Source organism: Dothidotthia symphoricarpi, assembly GCF_010015815.1.
Source record: "Dothidotthia symphoricarpi CBS 119687 unplaced genomic scaffold P153scaffold_13, whole genome shotgun sequence".
In the NCBI taxonomy this organism is placed as follows: domain Eukaryota; kingdom Fungi; phylum Ascomycota; class Dothideomycetes; order Pleosporales; family Dothidotthiaceae; genus Dothidotthia; species Dothidotthia symphoricarpi.
This window is the reverse complement of record NW_022985020.1, coordinates 368475-386236: the sequence shown is the minus strand read 5'-3', so window position 1 is coordinate 386236 and position 17762 is coordinate 368475. Positions and strand designations below refer to the sequence as shown.

The window sequence follows — 17762 nt, the reverse complement described above, 5'->3', positions numbered from 1 at the left end:
TGCGTGACCACGACATCGTTCCTCCTAGAATCTGCGCGCGACAGTATGATTCCAGGCAAGGGCTGCAAAATCTGAGTAATCCGCACTAGAGGATTTCGCCCCACCGCTTTGTGCAAAAGAGCCGCCCACCCTTCCAAGAATGTGGCTGAACCTTACCAGTCAATCTGGGTCTGTCAGATTCTATCTCCGTCGCTCAAAACTCGTGGACCCATCAGTGGATCTACGCCTTGACGTCCAGTCTGTGTAGATACGTGGCTTCATGGCATGATCGCAAGGCCCGTATTGCAGTACAGTGAGTCAGAGACAAACAGGTCTCTATAGTCTTTCCTATTGCTGATTCCGGTAAACGCCTTCCTTGCAACCGTTAACGGGTGCGGTGGGAAGGGTAAACACCCCTACTCTACCTTTTTAGTGGGACACAGCTTGGTTACACACCGACTACCAATAGAAATACTCAACAAGCGTTTCGCGTCAGCTGAAAGAACCCTACGAGGCTTTCTACCCAACCCTGCTGCGGCTAGAGGGTATACTGTTCTCACTGCAGGTCGACCTAATGACATGATGGCTGAGCTAATTCCTCTTTGATGTCCCTTCTTAGCAGCACCTAGCTGACTGTATACCCGTTCCTGCATATGGATGCACTGCCTGATAGTCTTGCGTACCCGGAACTGGGCGCCTTCTATCTGACCCACAATGCCTTATGCTTGCTTCCTCGCTCATGATCTTTCCACTATATATGCTATCTTATTTTGAATCGAAGTCTCATATCATAAGTCTCAATACGCCCAACTATCTTTGTACTTCTTTAGCGTTCAAGCACTGCCACCACTTATCTGCCTCATTTTCGCCACTAAACACCTTTGAGGCCTTAACTATCAAATTCACCGTCCACAGAATGTGCTACCAAGTTGTCGAGCGCTATTCGGTCTGCCGATGCTTATACTACAAGCATGCCATCGATCCGTGCGCCGGGCATGGACATCGTGGACACACAGTACAAGAGAAGACAGTTCTAGTAGGCTACGCCTGTGGCGTTCACAGCAGCCATCGCTCTCAAGTCGCCTACGAATCTCGCTATTCAGGAAATCCTTCAGATTCTGGATACGAGAGTGGCACGTTTTCGCTCTCGGTGCTGCGATGAAAACTACCAACCTACCCTATCTTCGCCTTGGCATTACAACGAGAGATTGCTGTCTCTCATAAACATCTGAACACGACAGATTAGCACAGCCTGTGATAGTCTCTTCGATGCTCTGAGCTGGACTCAGTGCTTCGAGATGCAGAATTTACCCCCTTTATTGATCTGGACATCGTACGCATCAGCATGGAGTTTCGTCTTTTTGAGTGCGGCTCTACCAATGGAGCCGTGGACTCGTGGGAGGACAACCGGTGATGAGTTTGAGAGTTGAAGCCGCCATGGGCGTGTACGATTATTAGAGAGTCTGGGACTGGCATAACACACTGTTCATCGGGATATATGGGTTTGGATTTGAGTTGTTGGTCTATTACTTGCTGCTTTCTTCCTTTTCTCTGCATCGTAGAAGGGATGTACTTTGTACAATATGAAGAATTACCGCAAACGTGCACCACTGAGCTGGTCTTTGAACACCCCCACGGCTTTTTGCACAATCTTGCAGGATCGAATATACACGAAATATCCCTGCTTCTCAATTTGACACATAGTAACAGTATAATGGGGGTTAGCAACAGACTCGAGAACAACGTAGTGGGTCGCTGAGCTACGTCAGAACCTCCACGCTACTAAGCTCTTGCATTAGCGTCCCCGCTAGCGCCATGTCACAACACCGCTCTTTCAACCACTTTACTCTCACAACTTCCTCACATCAGTATCTTTCTGGTCGGTGTGAGCATCGTCACCTTCCATATCGTCCTCCACCTTCGATATCAACTTGCAGTCATGATGAGTTTTTCATGCTGCTGCACTGCAACCCAAGACCCTAGGCATATCCGTTGTCGCCGGTGAACGCCATTTGGACTTTTAGATGCCGGGAATCTCGGGCCAGCCCTGCAACGATCAGATGACAACTGTCCTAATACGATGAGGGATGCGATATGTCTTCGAATCACATCGAAAACGCCATCGCAATTGTTGCCATTTAGGCCACCGTCACTGTCATTGATTACGCCCAGGAAGGCCTCCACGTACGCATTTCCCTATCGAATACCGCATCGGGGACTCGGTACTGCTCCGTGGAGCCGCAGTAGCGATGCCAAGCAGGTAATGGTCTTCATTATGGTTTGGATGACTCCTATTGCGCGGTTGCCGCGGATACTCTATTGCATCTAGAACGACTTGTACGTTTGGTGTTCTTCGATCCCCGATCTTTTCGTCATGTCAATTCTGCCCGGTAGTTGAATTATGTTCAACTCTGAATAAGTCTGACGCGCATACCAATGTGTATGACGTAGCTTTCCTCGTCGCTGTCTATAAACTCTGAGCTGGCTGGACCATGATACGCTTCTAGAAACGTTGGACCTGTGTGCTTTTGATAGTCTGCCTTGGCTCATCACTGATTTCCTAGTCAATGACTGGATTCACTGCAATGCCGGGAACTTCGCCCCAAACTCGACGTCCGGTCTTCAACCTTGAATTCAAAAACAAAATGAGAGTTTGCCTTTCCATCTGACAGGCACTGTTGATCTCGGCAAACGGTTACGTATCTATTCTGTGTGGTATAGGAAGAAACAATATATCTGAAGACCAACATCTCATGTACACAAAATAGTGCATCTAGAATTCAATTGTTTTATGCGACTTGACCGTCTTCTGTACATGTATATTTTAACTTTCCCGCAGCTCTCAAAACGCTACCCTAGAATGTCCCCCAATCGCACAATTAAGACTGTTTATAGCATGGTGTGAATGGTCAAGTTAGCCCATGGGGAGAGCATAGCTATCCACGATACGTCCGAACTTTTGACTGGAATATACTTAGATTATTCAACCATCCTTAAACCCATGTTCACTGTCCACTTTACTTCCTGGCGAACAATCATAGCTCTTACTCCCAATCCGAGTTTCAAAGAGCATGCATACTGCGTTACCAATAGTCCCAATCCTTCCAGTCTGACAGTATCAAGCAACTCGAGCAAGTACATCCTCTTATTCTGATATAGTCACGTCACATCAGGCGAGTGCACTGTACTGGAAATAACTTTTGTAAGGCCATCCTCACTGTGTTATCTCGGGTCCGCGGCAGATCCGGCCGGACAAGAAGTTCCTGTGCCTACGCTCCTCCCGACCCGAAGGAATATCTATTCTCAGACAGTGATGCGCTGTGACGGGGATGACTGGCATATATCGGCTGCCCCTGTATGTGGGTGAGAATAGGGGATCCGGATGCAGGAGACCCCTTTCAGGCGACAGGAACACTTAATATAGCTGTCAGATGATCGGTATATCATGCATTACTGGTTATCGAGCGTGATATCGTCGTTGCGCGGTATCCGCCACTGAATCGGTTCCGGGAATACTGATATAGGCGGGATCAACCGCAGGGGTGAACGGGTAACTCACCTGTAATGAATAGTTACTCTACATAGGCTTATGCCCACCATCTGCAATGTAGACCTGAAGTAAGAGTTACAACAATCACACCATCACACATAATAGAAGACAAAGTGAAGTGATTCTTTTAAAGCGCGCGGGCCATGTGAATTCATTGATATCGTCTACATGAGCGAGCATTAAGCCTGACATCTGGCTAGTTCGTGATGTCTTTTGTCGAGGCGCAAAATTCCTTACTATTCCTCCCCGTCGAACCCTCTCTGGTCTCCATACCAGCAGTAATAGCGAACCTTGAATTATCCAAAGAATGTGTGCACTCCCGCACATACGCGGGAGGCGGTGTAGTCGAACAAAAAAGGAGAGAAAAATCGTAATCGTAATCATAACATGAACAGAAAGAAGGTGAATCGGAACAATGGGCAGTATTGGTTGCGCAACCGGTGATGAGATGCATCTAAGCGCGGATGACGACACCCTGGCGGCGGGTGGTCTTCTCCTCGTACACGTACTCGTCCTCGGATGAGCAGTCATCAGAGTCGTCGCTGTATCCGCAGCGGGCACCGCCGCAGTCGAGCTTGACGCGGCCACCAGCGCGGGTGATGCCGTAGCGCTCGCATGTGCAGCAGCTGGCGTCGGAGCCGACGCTGCTGGGGCTGCTCGAGTTGGTGGACCTCGAGTTGGTGGAGGTGAGCGAGGGCACGTCAGAGTCGTAGTCAGAGTCATCATCGGAGTCGGCGTCGGAGACGGTCTGGTTGGCAAAGCGGCGGTTGAGCTCCTCAAGGGTGGCCTTGTCGTACTGGGTGTTGATGACCTGGCGGGTCTCGTGGGGGCGCTGGGGCTTGGGGGCGACAATTGCCTCTGGGGACACACCACGGCCCTTGGGGATGGAAGCGCTGGAGACGCGGCGGGAGGCACGGTCGGCAGGCTTGGCGGCAGCGGCAGCCTTGCGGGCGGGAATGTCGATGATGTTCAGCTTGCGGCCAGTGGTGGGCTCAGTGGTGTGGTCCTTGGCGGGGTCGTGGGAGACGTGGTAGCCATCGATGATGTACTGTGATGGTCAGTAAACTGGACAGTGTTCAGATTGTTAGAAAGGAGCAAGCTTACGTAGTACCAGTATCGCTGGCCCTGCTTGAGTGTCGCGCCTTGGAACTTGAAGCTTCCTACCCAGCCACCGCTCTTCTTGGTGTCCTTGGAGAGGGGAAGTTGACCCTGGTAGTTGTCCCAGGAGCCGAGAAGGTGGACTGTCTTGCAGTTGCTGGAGGTGCGGAGCGCAAAGTTAAGTTGGATAGCGGCCATTGTGAAGGGGTTGTTGATTCTTTCCGTGAAAATTAGATTGTAGTGTAGATTGATTTCTTTCCTGATGTCCGGGCCAAGCTAATGGATAGACGTCGAATTACTGAAGAAGCCGTTGAAAGGTTGTGAAGAAAGCGAGTTTGCGAGATTGTTGAAGATTGTTTGGTAGTTCGTTTCGAGCAAGTAGAACTGAGTATTACGTTTGGATGAGGTGGACCGGCCACTTCGAATAGAATAGAATAATAAAAAGAGGTATTAGATGGCACCAGGCCTGGGGAGAAAAAGATAAAAAGATAGGTAAAAAAACACAACACACAGCTCAAACTTTGACAGACTTGCTAAAGAACTCGAAGAAGAGGGCAGCCTGGGGCATATATATAATTGTGGCATCGCACAGACATGCTGCGATTGCTTCGCGAAGCACATTGCACTACGACAAATTCGAATTAGGCCGCGCTGCTTCCGAGGTGATTGATTGCTTGTGCAGCAGACGCACACCATGTTCGCAGGGAGCAGTCCCGGAAGCCGTGTGGGTAGCGATCTATTGAATGTACGTCGAGCGCTTGACGGAGATGTGAGAGTGGTGGAGATGCCACTTCGCAGGTGGGCGGGGCGCCTTGGTTCCCAGTCCTGAGGTGCTCATTGGTAGGAGTGAGCGGGGCTAGCATCAGTGGGTCCATCTGTATAGCACCGACAGTCAGTGAATGCATACAGCGAATCAGGAGACGCGAAAGAAGAGGCATGTGATATGGTTCTGTTAACGGTGCATTTACGCCCACATCACACTGCAGCAACAAAGACAGAATGCTGAATGCAGGATATTAACCGTGTTATCGACCGCGATGCTCCCGGCCGTTATCGTACATATTTGCAGCCATTCCATCCCATCCGTCCAATTACACCCCCCGGCAGGACCACAAATGTGCCCAAAACAGAACGTCGGCGGCTAATAAACTGAGTGGCTTGCAGCGTGCGACCAACCATTCTCATCAGCTGCTATATGTTGAGGAGAGTAACTTTCCGACCCACGACATCTGCCATGCTGCTGCTCAAGGGTGCCTGCACGGTATGCACATCATCGAGAAAAGAAAACAGGTGAGATGGTGGATGCAAGGTGGAGGCACAGCGGTTGGAGATGAGAGGCTACTTGAGGGAGTGCTCAATGTCGAAATGTAAATGGCAGGCGTACAGGTCGTCGTCATGAGGGTTGGATAACAGGGGGTACGACGTCGGGGTGGATATCGTGTAACTCAAGTTTGTGTATCCCTGTGATCTATGTATGGAGCTTTGCAAGTTGAGCAGGTCCCTGTTCCTGCGTCTTTGCTTCAGCACAACGCTCTGGTCATGCAAACAAACACCCCCGTCCTTGAAAAGTAATCGTACTGGATGGAAACCTCTAAGGCGAGTCGGAGAAGGACGATCAAGATGCGCATATCTACGCGCCGTAATCCTTGTTCATGCCCATGCATGGTCATTCATCGTCTATCCAATTGAGCAACGGATTGGTCACACAACACCAACCACCCCAAATCTGACATCGTGTGAACATGCCTGAAGCCATTCCAGTATTGTACGTACACATCCGAAGCCACTACTACGCCAGCGCCACCAATTTAACACCCCAAAAGATCCTCCAACTCGGCAGGGGTCAGCGTACTTTTCCTTCTCTTAGGCCGCCCACTGATTCGTGTCTTCACCGGTGACCGCGTAGTCCGCCTCTGCTTCGGCTCCTCAGTAGTTTCCACATCTTTTTCCACCCGCGGGCTGTCATCTAGTCTTTCGGGGACAGCGGCTGCTTCCGCTTCCGCCTGACACACCATAAGTTTATCCTTTATTGACAGCTTCGGTAATCGCTCATCAGGATGTGCACGTGGACTGCTGAGCCGTTTATTGGTCTGCCGAAAGTTGTTAGAATACCGCGCTGTTGGCGAGTCGGGAGAAAGAGAGGGGGATGAAGAAAAAGTGACTTTGCTGGCCATCGCGATGATCTGGTCGGCAAGGCTGTCACAACGTACATGGCGGGGTGTGCGATTGTCCTGATTCGAGGACCTGGATGCTCGGTCCGATGAAGGTGGTGCTTTGGTGGCGGAGGTTGGGCGGCTGGATTCATTTACGCCGACCAGGTCTATCCCAGATGCGTCTGCATTCTCATCCTCTAGTTGAGAGGGCGTATTGGGTATGGATGCTGAGAATGCGACCTTACGGGGCGATCTACTCTGCGATTTGTTGCCGTCGGTTTCTCTTAGGACGGGCTGGTCAGGTCGCAGCTTCAGCTTGAAAATGTCCGAGTTTGTAGTTTTATCCACAACACGAATAGCCTCAGGCGTGCTCTGGTCCTGCTCTTCTTCCGCCTGATCCAACTCGTCATCGAACACAGAGCTGGCAGCATCGTCAATCTCTTCCTCCTCATCAACCATGGACGCCTCTTCGCTTTCAACTTCCTGCAAACCAGCCCCAAACCCCATGCCCATGTTGAGCTCTTCAAGATTTATGGTGTCGCCGTTGGTCATGCGCTTCCGCCAGGAGTCCATGAGCATAAAGGCTTCCCGCAGTCGAGACTCCATCTTCTCCCATCCAGCTCGCATTCTGTGTATCTCTTCCTCTCGCATTTCCACCTCGTCCACAGATACGAAGTTGGGGTTCGTAAGTAGGTTCTTGAGGTTGTCCAGAACGGCATCCATGTCGTCGGCCAGAGTCTCGTAGCTGGTTGGCAGAGCATTCAACATGCCGTGCCTGGAGTCCTCCTCGTCTTCGCCTATGGTTGACAATTCTCCTGCATCTGCTGATCTCATGGCTTCTGGCATGCCCTGTAGCTCCCTCAGTGTCGTCAGCGTGCTCCGTACAAGGCCGATGAGGCTGTCATTCTCATCGCTCAAGTTCTGGCTCAGCTGAGTCAGGAACTCGGTCGTCTCCTGCTTGAGGCTGTATTCCGCGTCTTCAAGATCAGGCCCATCATCTCGAACACTGCCTGTTGCTCCCCCCAAGCCCATGGTCCCTGGGTTGATTGTGATGCTTGCGCCCACCAGCCCGGTCTTGTTCCCACGTTGTTGGGTGGTCAAGTGGCTCTTCAGTCTCTGAATCTGCACGTCGCGCTTTCGCACATCGTTTGCGCAACTCGTCCGTACTTGCTGCACTGTTGTTTTGAGCCGCAGCATCTCCTCACGCAAACTGCGCGCTGACGACTCGGCGGTTCTGAGGGCAGCACGAGCAGAGCGCTCTTGCGACTGGGCGAGGGAGAGTTGGCGTGCCACATCTTCGTTGCGGGCATGCAGCCTTTCGAGTGCAAGCGTTTGACGCGTCGATTCAGAGCGATGGGTGCGCAGCGTTTCGGCGACAGATTCACGATACTCCTGATCGCGCTGCATATCGTCAGCATCAATAGCAAATGGCACTAGAAGTTGTGCATACGTCGCGCTTCAAGATCAAATCGTGCACCAAGTTGATTATTTGCGCCATGGTGACCTCTTTGCCGCCCTCTGCACGCGACGGGTGCGCAAACTCGATTGATTTCCCATCGCGCAGCAGACCGCGGGCTAACAACAGGTTGTTTATGTATGCTGACGCTGTCTTGAGGTTGTACGTCTCCATTGTTGTCGTGATGGACTGGTACTGTAGCCGTTGGCTGTGGTGTCGTCCAATGTTGGGAACGACTGTTTACAAAACACCGGTTGCTCTTTCCCACGCTTCCCAAAGACCCTGTGCACGAGCCGCCATGGCCCCACACTTTGCGCTACCCAAAGGACCCCCAATTTGGATCTTCACCATCGCAAATCATCATCACCGCCAACTCTATTCGTGTTCCCGCAGGCTTGAGCATGTCGGGCATAACTAATACATACTGTTACGCTCTACCTCGGCTGAACACGTTGTCAGTCATGGAACACTACAAGACCGGGCATTTCTCCCGGTTCCCGCGAGTACATGCATTGCCGTGGCGCGCCCCGCCAATGCAACCGTCCTTCAACAACGTGCCCCTCGAAAGAGAAGGTTTTGAGAAAGCTAATTCTATCGGCCCAGGCTGTATGCTGCCTAGCTTGGTCTGCCGATGCTATGCAGTACATGTTCTCGCCGCGGTTCCTCGGTTTCGCTTTCAGTGATGTACAACAGGCTTGCCTGGGGACTGGGGAAATCCACCTAAAACGGAACAAATGTCAAACATCCTAGGAACTATAACCTGAACTTGTGGGCGAGGTTGGCCAAAAGACTCTCCGTGTTCGGACTGTGCCGCATACTAACTGTACATCCTTGATCGTCCTCATGCAAGCCACATGCCGATTACAGTCAGAGAGGGCATATGAAAGGAAGTATTTATACAGGCTCTTACGTCTCACAGTATCTCTATAGTTGATCTTTATTGTCACTGTCTGTTTCACCATGGACAGAATCTCTCGTCTTTTACTCTCAGCTTTGCTGGGAGTTCAATTGGTCGCTGCTGCTCCTGATCAAGCGACAACCGTCGCATGCAAAGAGATCAACCTCGTCCTTCCTGGAAAGGTTCTTACGCCCACACTTTTGGCACTCGAGTACGAGAGCGAGACGAGCAAGTATTGGTCAACAACCTTGCGAGAGATTGATCCAGCCTGCATAGTTCAGCCTACCTCTGCCGAGGACGTATCTGCCGTTGTGAAAATACTCCTCAAATATCCCACGGTCAAGTTTGCTACGAGAAGCGGTGGCCATGATCCCAATGTCGGCCATTCATCTGTTCAAGACGGAGTCCTTATCGCCATGACTGATCTTGCTGGTGCAACGTACGATGCAGCGAAAAAGGTTGCGTATGTCAAACCAGGTGGTGAATGGAACGACGTCATCGGTGCTTTGGAACCGAGTGGGGTGACTATAACCGGTGGGAGACTTGGTAAGTATGGCTTGTGAGAATTTTACCGTCTCGACTGACATGCATTGTAGGAATTGTCGGTGTTGGTGGATATCTCTTGCAAGGCGGTATCTCCTTCCTCAGTGCTCAAGAAGGCCTCGCTGCCGATGTTAGTCATGATGATCTCCCTTGTCCCGCATACACACGACTTACGCATGGCAGAATATCATCGGATGGGAGACGGTCATGTCTAACGGATCAATCGTGAACGTCGATGCTGCCACCCACCCAGACCTCGCTCAAGCCATGAGAGGAAGCGGCAGCCAATTCGGCATCGTAACAAAGTTCACCGGTACCAAACCCATCCACAGTAAACCGAGGTATCTCACTAAACCCCCATGTAGTCAAAGTCCACCCAATCGGCGACGTCTTTGGCGGGATGTGCATCTACACTGCCGCAGACCAGGAACCAGCACTGTACTCCGCTTTCCACAACTTTGCCGGAACGGGCGCCAACGACTCAAAAGCCGCTATCATATTCACTGATAACCTGTCTGCTGGAGGAGCCAAGACGAAGATTGTGTTCTACTTCTACGATGGTCCTGTGGCGCCTACAACGGGCCCGTTTGCCGATTTCCTCAAGATCCCGGGCCTGATTTGTGCGCCCAAGACGCAGAAATACTCTGAACTTGTAAGTTTTTCACTCGACCACGAAGCACAGATCAAGACATTAATACAAAGCAGCTACGAAACAACGGCGAGAGCTCCAGACATCTCGACGCCAGGGTATCCTTCCGAGTAAGCCTCCAACCCCCTACCACCACCACTTAATACCCAACAAGACTCACACCTCCCCCAGACCTACACACTCCCCTACATCGCCTCGCGCCCGCAAATGTACCAAGAAGTGCGCGACAAATACGCCAACATCACCGCGCCCTTTCTGACCGCACTCCGCCCCAAAGCCCAATTCAGCACCGACTTCCAGCCCCTGCCCTCCATCGTCGGCACCCACACCGCCGCAAAAGGCGGCAACGCAATGGGCCTCACAGCCTCGGACCCGGACCGCCTGATCCTCGAAATCCAGGGCTCGTGGCAGCTTGCCAGCGATGACGAGCAGGGATACGGGATCACCAGGCAGCTGACAGAGTGGCTGGACACGCAGGTCCCGCTGTGGCTCGCGCAGGCGGGTATGCCGTCGCAGGTGTATTTGCCGCTGTTTATGAATGATGCTGCGGGGGATCAGCCGGTGGTTCAGAGTTATAGCGGGTATGCTAAGTTTAGGGCGCTGCAGAGGTGGTATGATCCGTTGGGACTGTTTAGTCGGAGGGCGGGCGGGTTTAAGTATTAGGGCTGGGTTGGTTGGTGTGTGGAGTGGAGGGAGGTGGAAGGGTGGGTTCAATGCGGTGTGGTTGTGGGAGTTTGGACTGTGCATCTTCTTGGGGCTGGTTGTAGTGTGAGAATGATGGCGAATGGAAGGTTGCAGGATTACTCCAGACCAATGCCATTATAGTGTTGTTTATCTGGGAATGTGGATGTGTGTAGATACTTGCATGTTCTACTATACGACCAGCAGGATACTATAGCATAGCAGTATATTTGCCATGAACGGAGCGTGGTGATGGTGTAATTGCCCTGCTTGCTCACACATTACCGTTTTTGAGCTATACTCTCCTGCTTGGGCGTAAGACGATGACCGTACTGATATACACGACGATATGAGAATACAACACAAGACCAAACACAAGCACAAGATCATACCATGGCCACATCCCACCAAGAGCACATATGCCGTGCGAAGTTCCAAATATATGTAAGCATGCATAAACAAACTTGCTTGCTTGCTCACTTAATTCATGTCTCCCTTCCCAAAGAATATTGTACGGGTATACCATATCTCGCCAGACACCCCAACCCAGACACCAGACAATGCCGCTAGAACGATGATAAACAACAACAACAACAACACAAAAAGACTTGTCCCACGCCAATTGTCGATAAAAATGCGATATTTTGGTACTCGACCCAACCGAGTCTGCATATAACCTCTCCTTTACTTCCCTGTGAACTCGCCTTCAAGGTGCTAAAAATATTGTTAGCAAGGGGGTCATGTCAAGCACACCACACACTACTCACCGACCACTCCGGAATCTCCCTGATGCGCTGCCACATGTACCTCTCCAGACGCGTCGCCGCCTTCGCATACGGGGTGCTCTCGTTGTTATATTTGCGGCAATTGTCGAAGACGAGTTTCGCATCGCGGATAAAGTCCTCAGGCGTGGGGTATAAATCTTTCTCGTGTTTCTCCTCCATGGTGGCCAGATCCATGGGCTCTTTGATGACCTCGTAGTAGTCAAGGACCTCGTCTTTGTTGACGGGCTGCTGGAAGGGCCATGCGTTGCTGTTGTTCTGCATGTCGTTGAGGAGGTGGAGGAGGGTGTTGTAGTTTGGACCGTGGCGGGGGGCGCGGGCGAGTTCGTCCATGACGGGGGACCAGCCGCTGCTCTTGATGGAGGGGATGGTGAGCGGGTCGATGGGCTTCAGTTCGCCGGGTACGCCTTTTGCCCATTGTGCGGGCGGGGCGTGGACCTGGTTGCTCTTGCTGACTGCGTGGATCTTCGCGTTGACGCACTCTTTTTGCTTGAGCAGCATGCGTCCGCTTTCGAGGTACCGGATCTTGGGCACCATGCTGCATTGCATGATGGTTCCGCCTTCGTAGTCCTTGATGTAGCCCATCCAGCGACTCTTCTCAAGGGTGATTTCCTTGGTGAAGCCTTGCTTCTTGAAGTACCCGATGGCGTAGTTGTCGGCGTAGGTGAGGAAGTGCATGACGGTGGACGTGGCTTTGACGTAGTCCTTCAGGTGGGACATGAGATGCGCGCCGTAGCCCTTGACCTGCTGGTCCGAGGAGATGGCGCAGAAGACGATTTCGGCGAACTCGCCGGCGGAGAAGGGACGGTAGGTAATGCCCCTGGAAGGAGTTAGATTGGTGGGAGAAAGAGGTCGGCAACAGGACATACCCAACAACTTCCAAGGGATGTTTCACAATGGCGATGCTTAAATGCGTCCGGTCGTAGACGAGCCGTGCTATGTAGTCCTTGGGCATCTTAGGCAGTTGCTTCTGGAAGATGCACTTCAAGCCCGTCAGGATGATGGTGCTTTCCCGGCGGCCATCGTTGTTGACGACGCGGAACTCGATCTCGCCGGTGCGCTCCTCGATGACGGCAGGCTTCTCGGGGAACGGGACGATGCGCAGGGCGGGCTTGGGGGGCGCATCGTCGGCGGAGGAGGCAGAGGGGCTGGCTTGCTTTGCGCGCTTGGGTGACGTGGGGTTGAGGGGCTCGGTGGTTGCTTTGCGCTTCGCTGGGGAGTCTTGGTTAGTGTGGAGCGTGGACAGCGGCACTTCGGGCGACGACAATGCAAGGGGCTGGAGTGCAGGCGACGTGGCCGGCGAGTGCACCGGCGTGGACGTGGGGTAGCCCAGCACGTCGCGCAGCTGGCTCTTGCTCGGCGTCATCGAAGCCACCGGAGCTGCAGAAGCCAGGTCGAGGGCGGCGGACGTGTCGAGGGTGCATGCGCAGTGCCGGTTGTCTTGCCTCGACGGTTACTACGAGAGGCGCATACTCACCATCTTCAGCTGTGGCGCCCGCCATGGTTGGGTGCGTCGTGTGCAGCGCGCTCGCGGGACGATGCAGTCGCGCCTTCTCTCCGCGTCGTCGTGGTGAATGTCGGGGAAGCGACGCCGCACTAGCCAGCTGCTGTCGATCACTGCCAAGACAGGGCTGCGCGGCCGCTCGAGAGGACAGCGAGCAGCTTCACGCTGGCCGAGGGCAAGACACTCACGCTCATTGCCGCCGAACCATCCATGTCGAGCCCACTCCTTGACGTCTGGGAGGCTGCTGCTGCCTCGCCCTACCAGCCCTCCGTGGGAAAGGACACGCAGTTCACCGTCGGCGCCGTGCTGTTGCTGCTGGGTACGTCGTCGTGGATGCGCTGCGGAGCTATGCTAACGGCCTGCAGCTTTCTTCCTGACCGGCGTCTTTGGCCTGAGTATGCGCGACACGCCTGCCCACCACGCTGCACCACGTGCTAATTCCAGATCAGACCGCTCCGTCGTCAACCTGCCGCTTCTCGGTGCGCCCGCTTCACTGGCATTTGGGTGCGCATCTTCTGCGATTGAATCTTGGGACAAGAGCTGACAGCCACAGCTTCGGCGCCGTGTACATGATCTGCGCAGTCGGCGTCTACGTCTAGCTCTTCTCGGCGTCTACTTGTTCTCTCCGCCGGGCGTTTGGGGGCATGCTGTGTGTGTAGTCTACGGGAATGCAATAGAAGTTCAAGCACGCGAATCCACCTCCTCCTCCACCATTTCACCCACGTCCCCCATTGACTGCCAACATCCCACACCAACATCACGCGCGACCACATCTACCCACCATGGACGACGAAACCCCGCCCATCCTCACAGCCGTGTCCAGCTCTGCCCGCCAGTTGTACCAACTCCTCCGCTGCATCGCCTTCTCCTCCAAAGCACACGTCCAGATCAGCGCGGAGGGGCTCAAGTTTTCCGTCGACGAGGCGAGCGTCATGGAAGGTTCGTCCGCTCTTCCACTGCTTCCCCACGCGTAATTGACGCGAACCTGCAGCCTCCGCCTTTCTCGACAAATCCCTCTTCACCACCTACACCTTTCACGCCACCTCACCCCCGCGCAACTCGCAGCATTCAGACGACTCGGAAGACGAAGAACCTGACACAAGCACCACCCCGACCTTCCAAATATCGCTACCCGCACTCCTCGAAACGCTCCAAATATTCGGTCTCACAGATCCCAGCACCACCAAGCCGCCATGGGCGCGCGACAACCCATACCCCACCAGCACAGCCTTCAGCAACAACGTGCTCGGCATGAACAATCTCTGTCGCATAACCTACGCCACGCTCGGCGCTCCGCTCTCAGTCATCCTCACCGAAGCGAGCATACGCACGATATGTGACCTAACCACCTACGAGCCCGAGTACACCGACGACATACCCTTCGATCGCCAGAGCCTCGCCTTCAAAACAATCATGCGCGGGAACTGGCTGCACGACGCCATCTCCGAGCTCTCCTCCACGAGCCCCGAAAAGCTAACCATGTACGCCAAGCTCATACGCGGCAAGTCCTTCTTCGCCCTGACTTCATCCGGCACCCTTGGCTCAGCGCGCGTAGAGTTCAACAACGAGCCCCAACCCTCTGCATACCGCACCCCCGCGCCCACAAACACAAACACAAACACAAACACAAACAACGACGCAGCAGCAGACCAAACCCCCGCTAACCTGCTCGAAACATTCCAGCTCTCGGACCCGGACTCCGTCCTCAAATCAAGCTACAAGTTCTCCCTCGTCCAGAAAGCTGCGCGCGCTATGAGCGTCGCGACCAAAGTCAGCGTTCGCGTTGATACCCAGGGCGTGCTGAGCATGCAGTTTATGATTGAGATTGAGGGTGGAGGCGGGCCGGGCGCTGGAGGAGCTGCGGGGAAGATTTCCTTTGTCGACTTTCGGTTTGTGCCGCTTGTTGAGGACGATGAGGAGGGTGATGGGGGTGGGGATGGACAGGCTGGGGATGCGGATGGGGATGAGACGTTGTTGCAGCGGGGGGTGGGCGGGGATGCGGGGGATGTGGATATGTTTTGAGATGGGGGTTGATGATGGGGATGGTGTATTTGGTATGAAGTGTGGACGTTATGCTATGTTCCGTTATGCGACAATGCTATGTCCAAGTATTCCAGCTGTGTTGTCTACTAGAGGTGTGTTTCTAGCTTGACGGGTGACCGACCACTCGATCGATGTCGGTGTCTGGAAAAACCCCTCGAGCCCTGCACAAGACAAGACTCCCACATTATCCTCTCGTCTCATCTGCTATCCAACCAAGACCTTCCTGTCATCATACATCCATTCATCCAATGTCACAACGAACGAACACATACCCGCACCACCAACCCAAATGCACACTCTCCATTCAGCAATGAGTAGAAGCTAGAAGCAGCCATCAACCCCCATGTATCAATTCACTATTTACCTTTTTCCACGAAATGATGCTGGTGTGTTCATATCGCACTGTTTCGATTTATATACGCCTTGTCTGGCTTAGGATGGGTTGAGTTGTAGTGTTGAAGAGGGTGTGGTGTGTTGATATGTTGTTTCGTTTCGTTTCGTTTAGAGGTTGCAGTGCAGTGATTGTTGGGTGTGTAAGTATCGTCAGGAATAAAGGGGGCGATGCATATGCGGGAGTTGATGGGAGTATATCAGTTAGTACATGAGCTTTGGAGAGCTTTCATGCTGTGTTTCCGCGGGTGATGAGGAGATATTGTGTAGAGTACTGTGGGTAGGGTGTGGATGGAAGGAGGGGGGGTTGGTGTATGTATGGATACTTTTGTGCATGACTAGTTGATTGACTGGATATGTTTTTGTACCAGGTATTACTGTTTCTAAGTTAGGTTAAATCTGCTGCCAAGCACGATTTAGTCGTGCATCTTAGCCTTGCAAAGTCGCGCCTATCTCTCCCTTGTCTGCCCAGCTTCCGTGTGTGTGGGTGCTCGGGAACAGGCACCATGGAGCCATCAAGGCGCTAGATATTTCGGTGGCTTGAGGCTCGATATCTTGCCGCTGGACAAAAGGCGGGTCTACTACCTAGAGTGGAGTTGTCTTGTCCGACTTTCGGAGGCTAGACTGGGGCTTCTTTTGTCCATGGTGAGCGAGGACGAGTTTGTATCGGCAAAGTCTGTGCGGTCCAGTCTCCGCCCACGGTGGGAATCGTTGATAGATAGAGACCCGCCAACATGTGTGGATACCGCAGTGGCTATCTATCTATCCGGTGCGGCGTCTCATAGGCAAGGCGACTTCCTATCAAAGTGCGTGCGGTCAACGTGTATTTAGGATCAGCTGACAATTTAGCATGTCTTTCAACATGTGACAATTGGCCCGGCAACGAGATTGGCCTTCTCTAGATAGCTGTGGCTTGAGATCCTTGACACCAGAAAGGTATCGCGCCAGGTTGACCAAACTCCTTCGGAATTGGAAGTCAGATTGCTACGAGATGCAATTTGTTTTCTGTCAGATAGAGATGTGCATCGTGATGATGATGGTTGTCTTCCTTGTGGAGGCAGGCGCACGCATGACTGCAAATGGACATGAGAAGGCGATCTTGTTGCTTTGGGGAATGGTGTCTGGGTGCATTCTGAGAAAGCCATCGACGCTGAAATCGACTTTCACGAGAATGGAGCCCAAAAGTCCATACTGTCGCGTCTATGAATCTCATGACCGTCAATAGCCACGTGAGAGATGGCCGCTTGGAGCATGGACCCTTGGGACGGCCCACTGTGGGGATATGTCAACCCGCAATGTCCGGGGCACCGCATGCAAAGTCGTGCGCAGAACGAATACGAAGGATGCTTCCAAGCATCTCAAGAATGTCTTGTCTTTGCCCTACTCTAACCAGAGTGTATATAAAGGCGACCTCCGTGACAGGAAGTCGGTGCAATTGACTGAATGCGTCAGATTGATAACGCTTCCCGTTGTTGGGGTATATGATACGAGCGCGCCTGAAGGTGCATCTGGCCTAGCGCCGACCTGGTTATCGGTATCAGCAGTGTTCAACGAAGATAGCTTCGAGAAGAGGATTCGAAAAGTTCATGGCCGTAGCAAATGATCTTGTTCGCAGCGGCGCAGTTCTGGGATTGGTGCTGCTGTGATAACGGCAGAAACGGTGGCTGACATGCGTCGTGCTAAGCATTCCACAGCGGATCAGCGGTGTTCGTGGAAGCCATGTGGTAATGGTTGATGCCAGCTCGCACACATGGTTGGTTGTTCGAGGCCCTGCTAATACGGTTCTTGCTCGCGAGGGGTCCAGAAGGGATCCTGGGGCCTTTCCTGCTGCAGCGCGTCTATTCCCAAGACTCTCGCATGAGAAACTCCTCGGGGAGCACGAGGTTGATTAGGATGCGATGTTGGGGCGTGTTACTTCGAGAACGCCACACCAAGCCCAATGCAGCGCCAGAGCCGAAGCCCCATTTCAATCGCCGCCGCTTATCACAGGCTAGCGGCCGCCTAGAGCACGTTCGTCGCCGCAATTGGCGAGGAAA

The 17762-nt window shown here is 53.0% G+C and overlaps 8 protein-coding genes across 8 annotated transcripts; 4 read left to right on the top strand and 4 right to left on the bottom strand.

The window, feature by feature from the left end:
- Window positions 1-895: 895 nt before the first annotated feature.
- P153DRAFT_293945 (uncharacterized protein) lies at window positions 896-1141 on the top strand (the record flags this gene model as incomplete). The annotated part of the gene is made up of 1 exon (XM_033663924.1): window positions 896-1141. The coding sequence occupies one exon, from the start codon at window positions 896-898 to the stop codon at window positions 1139-1141; it is 246 nt and encodes an 81-aa protein (XP_033522360.1).
- Window positions 1142-3983: 2842 nt separating this feature from the next.
- On the bottom strand, window positions 3984-4825 carry P153DRAFT_376890 (uncharacterized protein; the record flags this gene model as incomplete). The annotated part of the gene is made up of 2 exons (XM_033669704.1): window positions 3984-4577; window positions 4634-4825. 2 exons carry the CDS (start codon window positions 4823-4825, stop codon window positions 3984-3986), a joined length of 786 nt encoding a protein of 261 aa, XP_033522359.1.
- Window positions 4826-6435: 1610 nt separating this feature from the next.
- P153DRAFT_386946 (uncharacterized protein) lies at window positions 6436-8410 on the bottom strand (the record flags this gene model as incomplete). Its single annotated transcript, XM_033670590.1, has 2 exons — window positions 6436-8181; window positions 8231-8410. 2 exons carry the CDS (start codon window positions 8408-8410, stop codon window positions 6436-6438), a joined length of 1926 nt encoding a protein of 641 aa, XP_033522358.1.
- A 630-nt stretch (window positions 8411-9040) lies between these two features.
- On the top strand, window positions 9041-11058 carry P153DRAFT_45835 (FAD binding domain-containing protein). Its single transcript, XM_033673208.1, has 6 exons — window positions 9041-9680; window positions 9731-9807; window positions 9861-9990; window positions 10043-10329; window positions 10383-10436; window positions 10498-11058. The coding sequence occupies exons 1-6, from the start codon at window positions 9197-9199 to the stop codon at window positions 10987-10989; spliced, it is 1524 nt and encodes a 507-aa protein (XP_033522357.1). The 5' UTR covers window positions 9041-9196; the 3' UTR covers window positions 10990-11058.
- Window positions 11059-11264: 206 nt separating this feature from the next.
- P153DRAFT_45122 (uncharacterized protein) lies at window positions 11265-11641 on the bottom strand. The gene has a single exon (XM_033673206.1). It carries the CDS (start codon window positions 11531-11533, stop codon window positions 11303-11305), a length of 231 nt encoding a protein of 76 aa, XP_033522356.1. The 5' UTR covers window positions 11534-11641; the 3' UTR covers window positions 11265-11302.
- P153DRAFT_367888 (histone acetyltransferase) lies at window positions 11274-13354 on the bottom strand. The gene is made up of 4 exons (XM_033668378.1): window positions 13267-13354; window positions 12659-13001; window positions 11775-12609; window positions 11274-11721 (listed from the first exon to the last, which is right to left on the bottom strand). The coding sequence occupies exons 1-4, from the start codon at window positions 13289-13291 to the stop codon at window positions 11692-11694; spliced, it is 1233 nt and encodes a 410-aa protein (XP_033522355.1). The 5' UTR covers window positions 13292-13354; the 3' UTR covers window positions 11274-11691.
- A 149-nt stretch (window positions 13355-13503) lies between these two features.
- Window positions 13504-13892, top strand: P153DRAFT_376886 (uncharacterized protein; the record flags this gene model as incomplete). Its single annotated transcript, XM_033669703.1, has 4 exons — window positions 13504-13612; window positions 13659-13688; window positions 13743-13797; window positions 13847-13892. 4 exons carry the CDS (start codon window positions 13504-13506, stop codon window positions 13890-13892), a joined length of 240 nt encoding a protein of 79 aa, XP_033522354.1.
- A 183-nt stretch (window positions 13893-14075) lies between these two features.
- On the top strand, window positions 14076-15315 carry P153DRAFT_294316 (DNA repair exonuclease rad1; the record flags this gene model as incomplete). The annotated part of the gene is made up of 2 exons (XM_033663948.1): window positions 14076-14232; window positions 14285-15315. 2 exons carry the CDS (start codon window positions 14076-14078, stop codon window positions 15313-15315), a joined length of 1188 nt encoding a protein of 395 aa, XP_033522353.1.
- Window positions 15316-17762: the final 2447 nt, after the last annotated feature.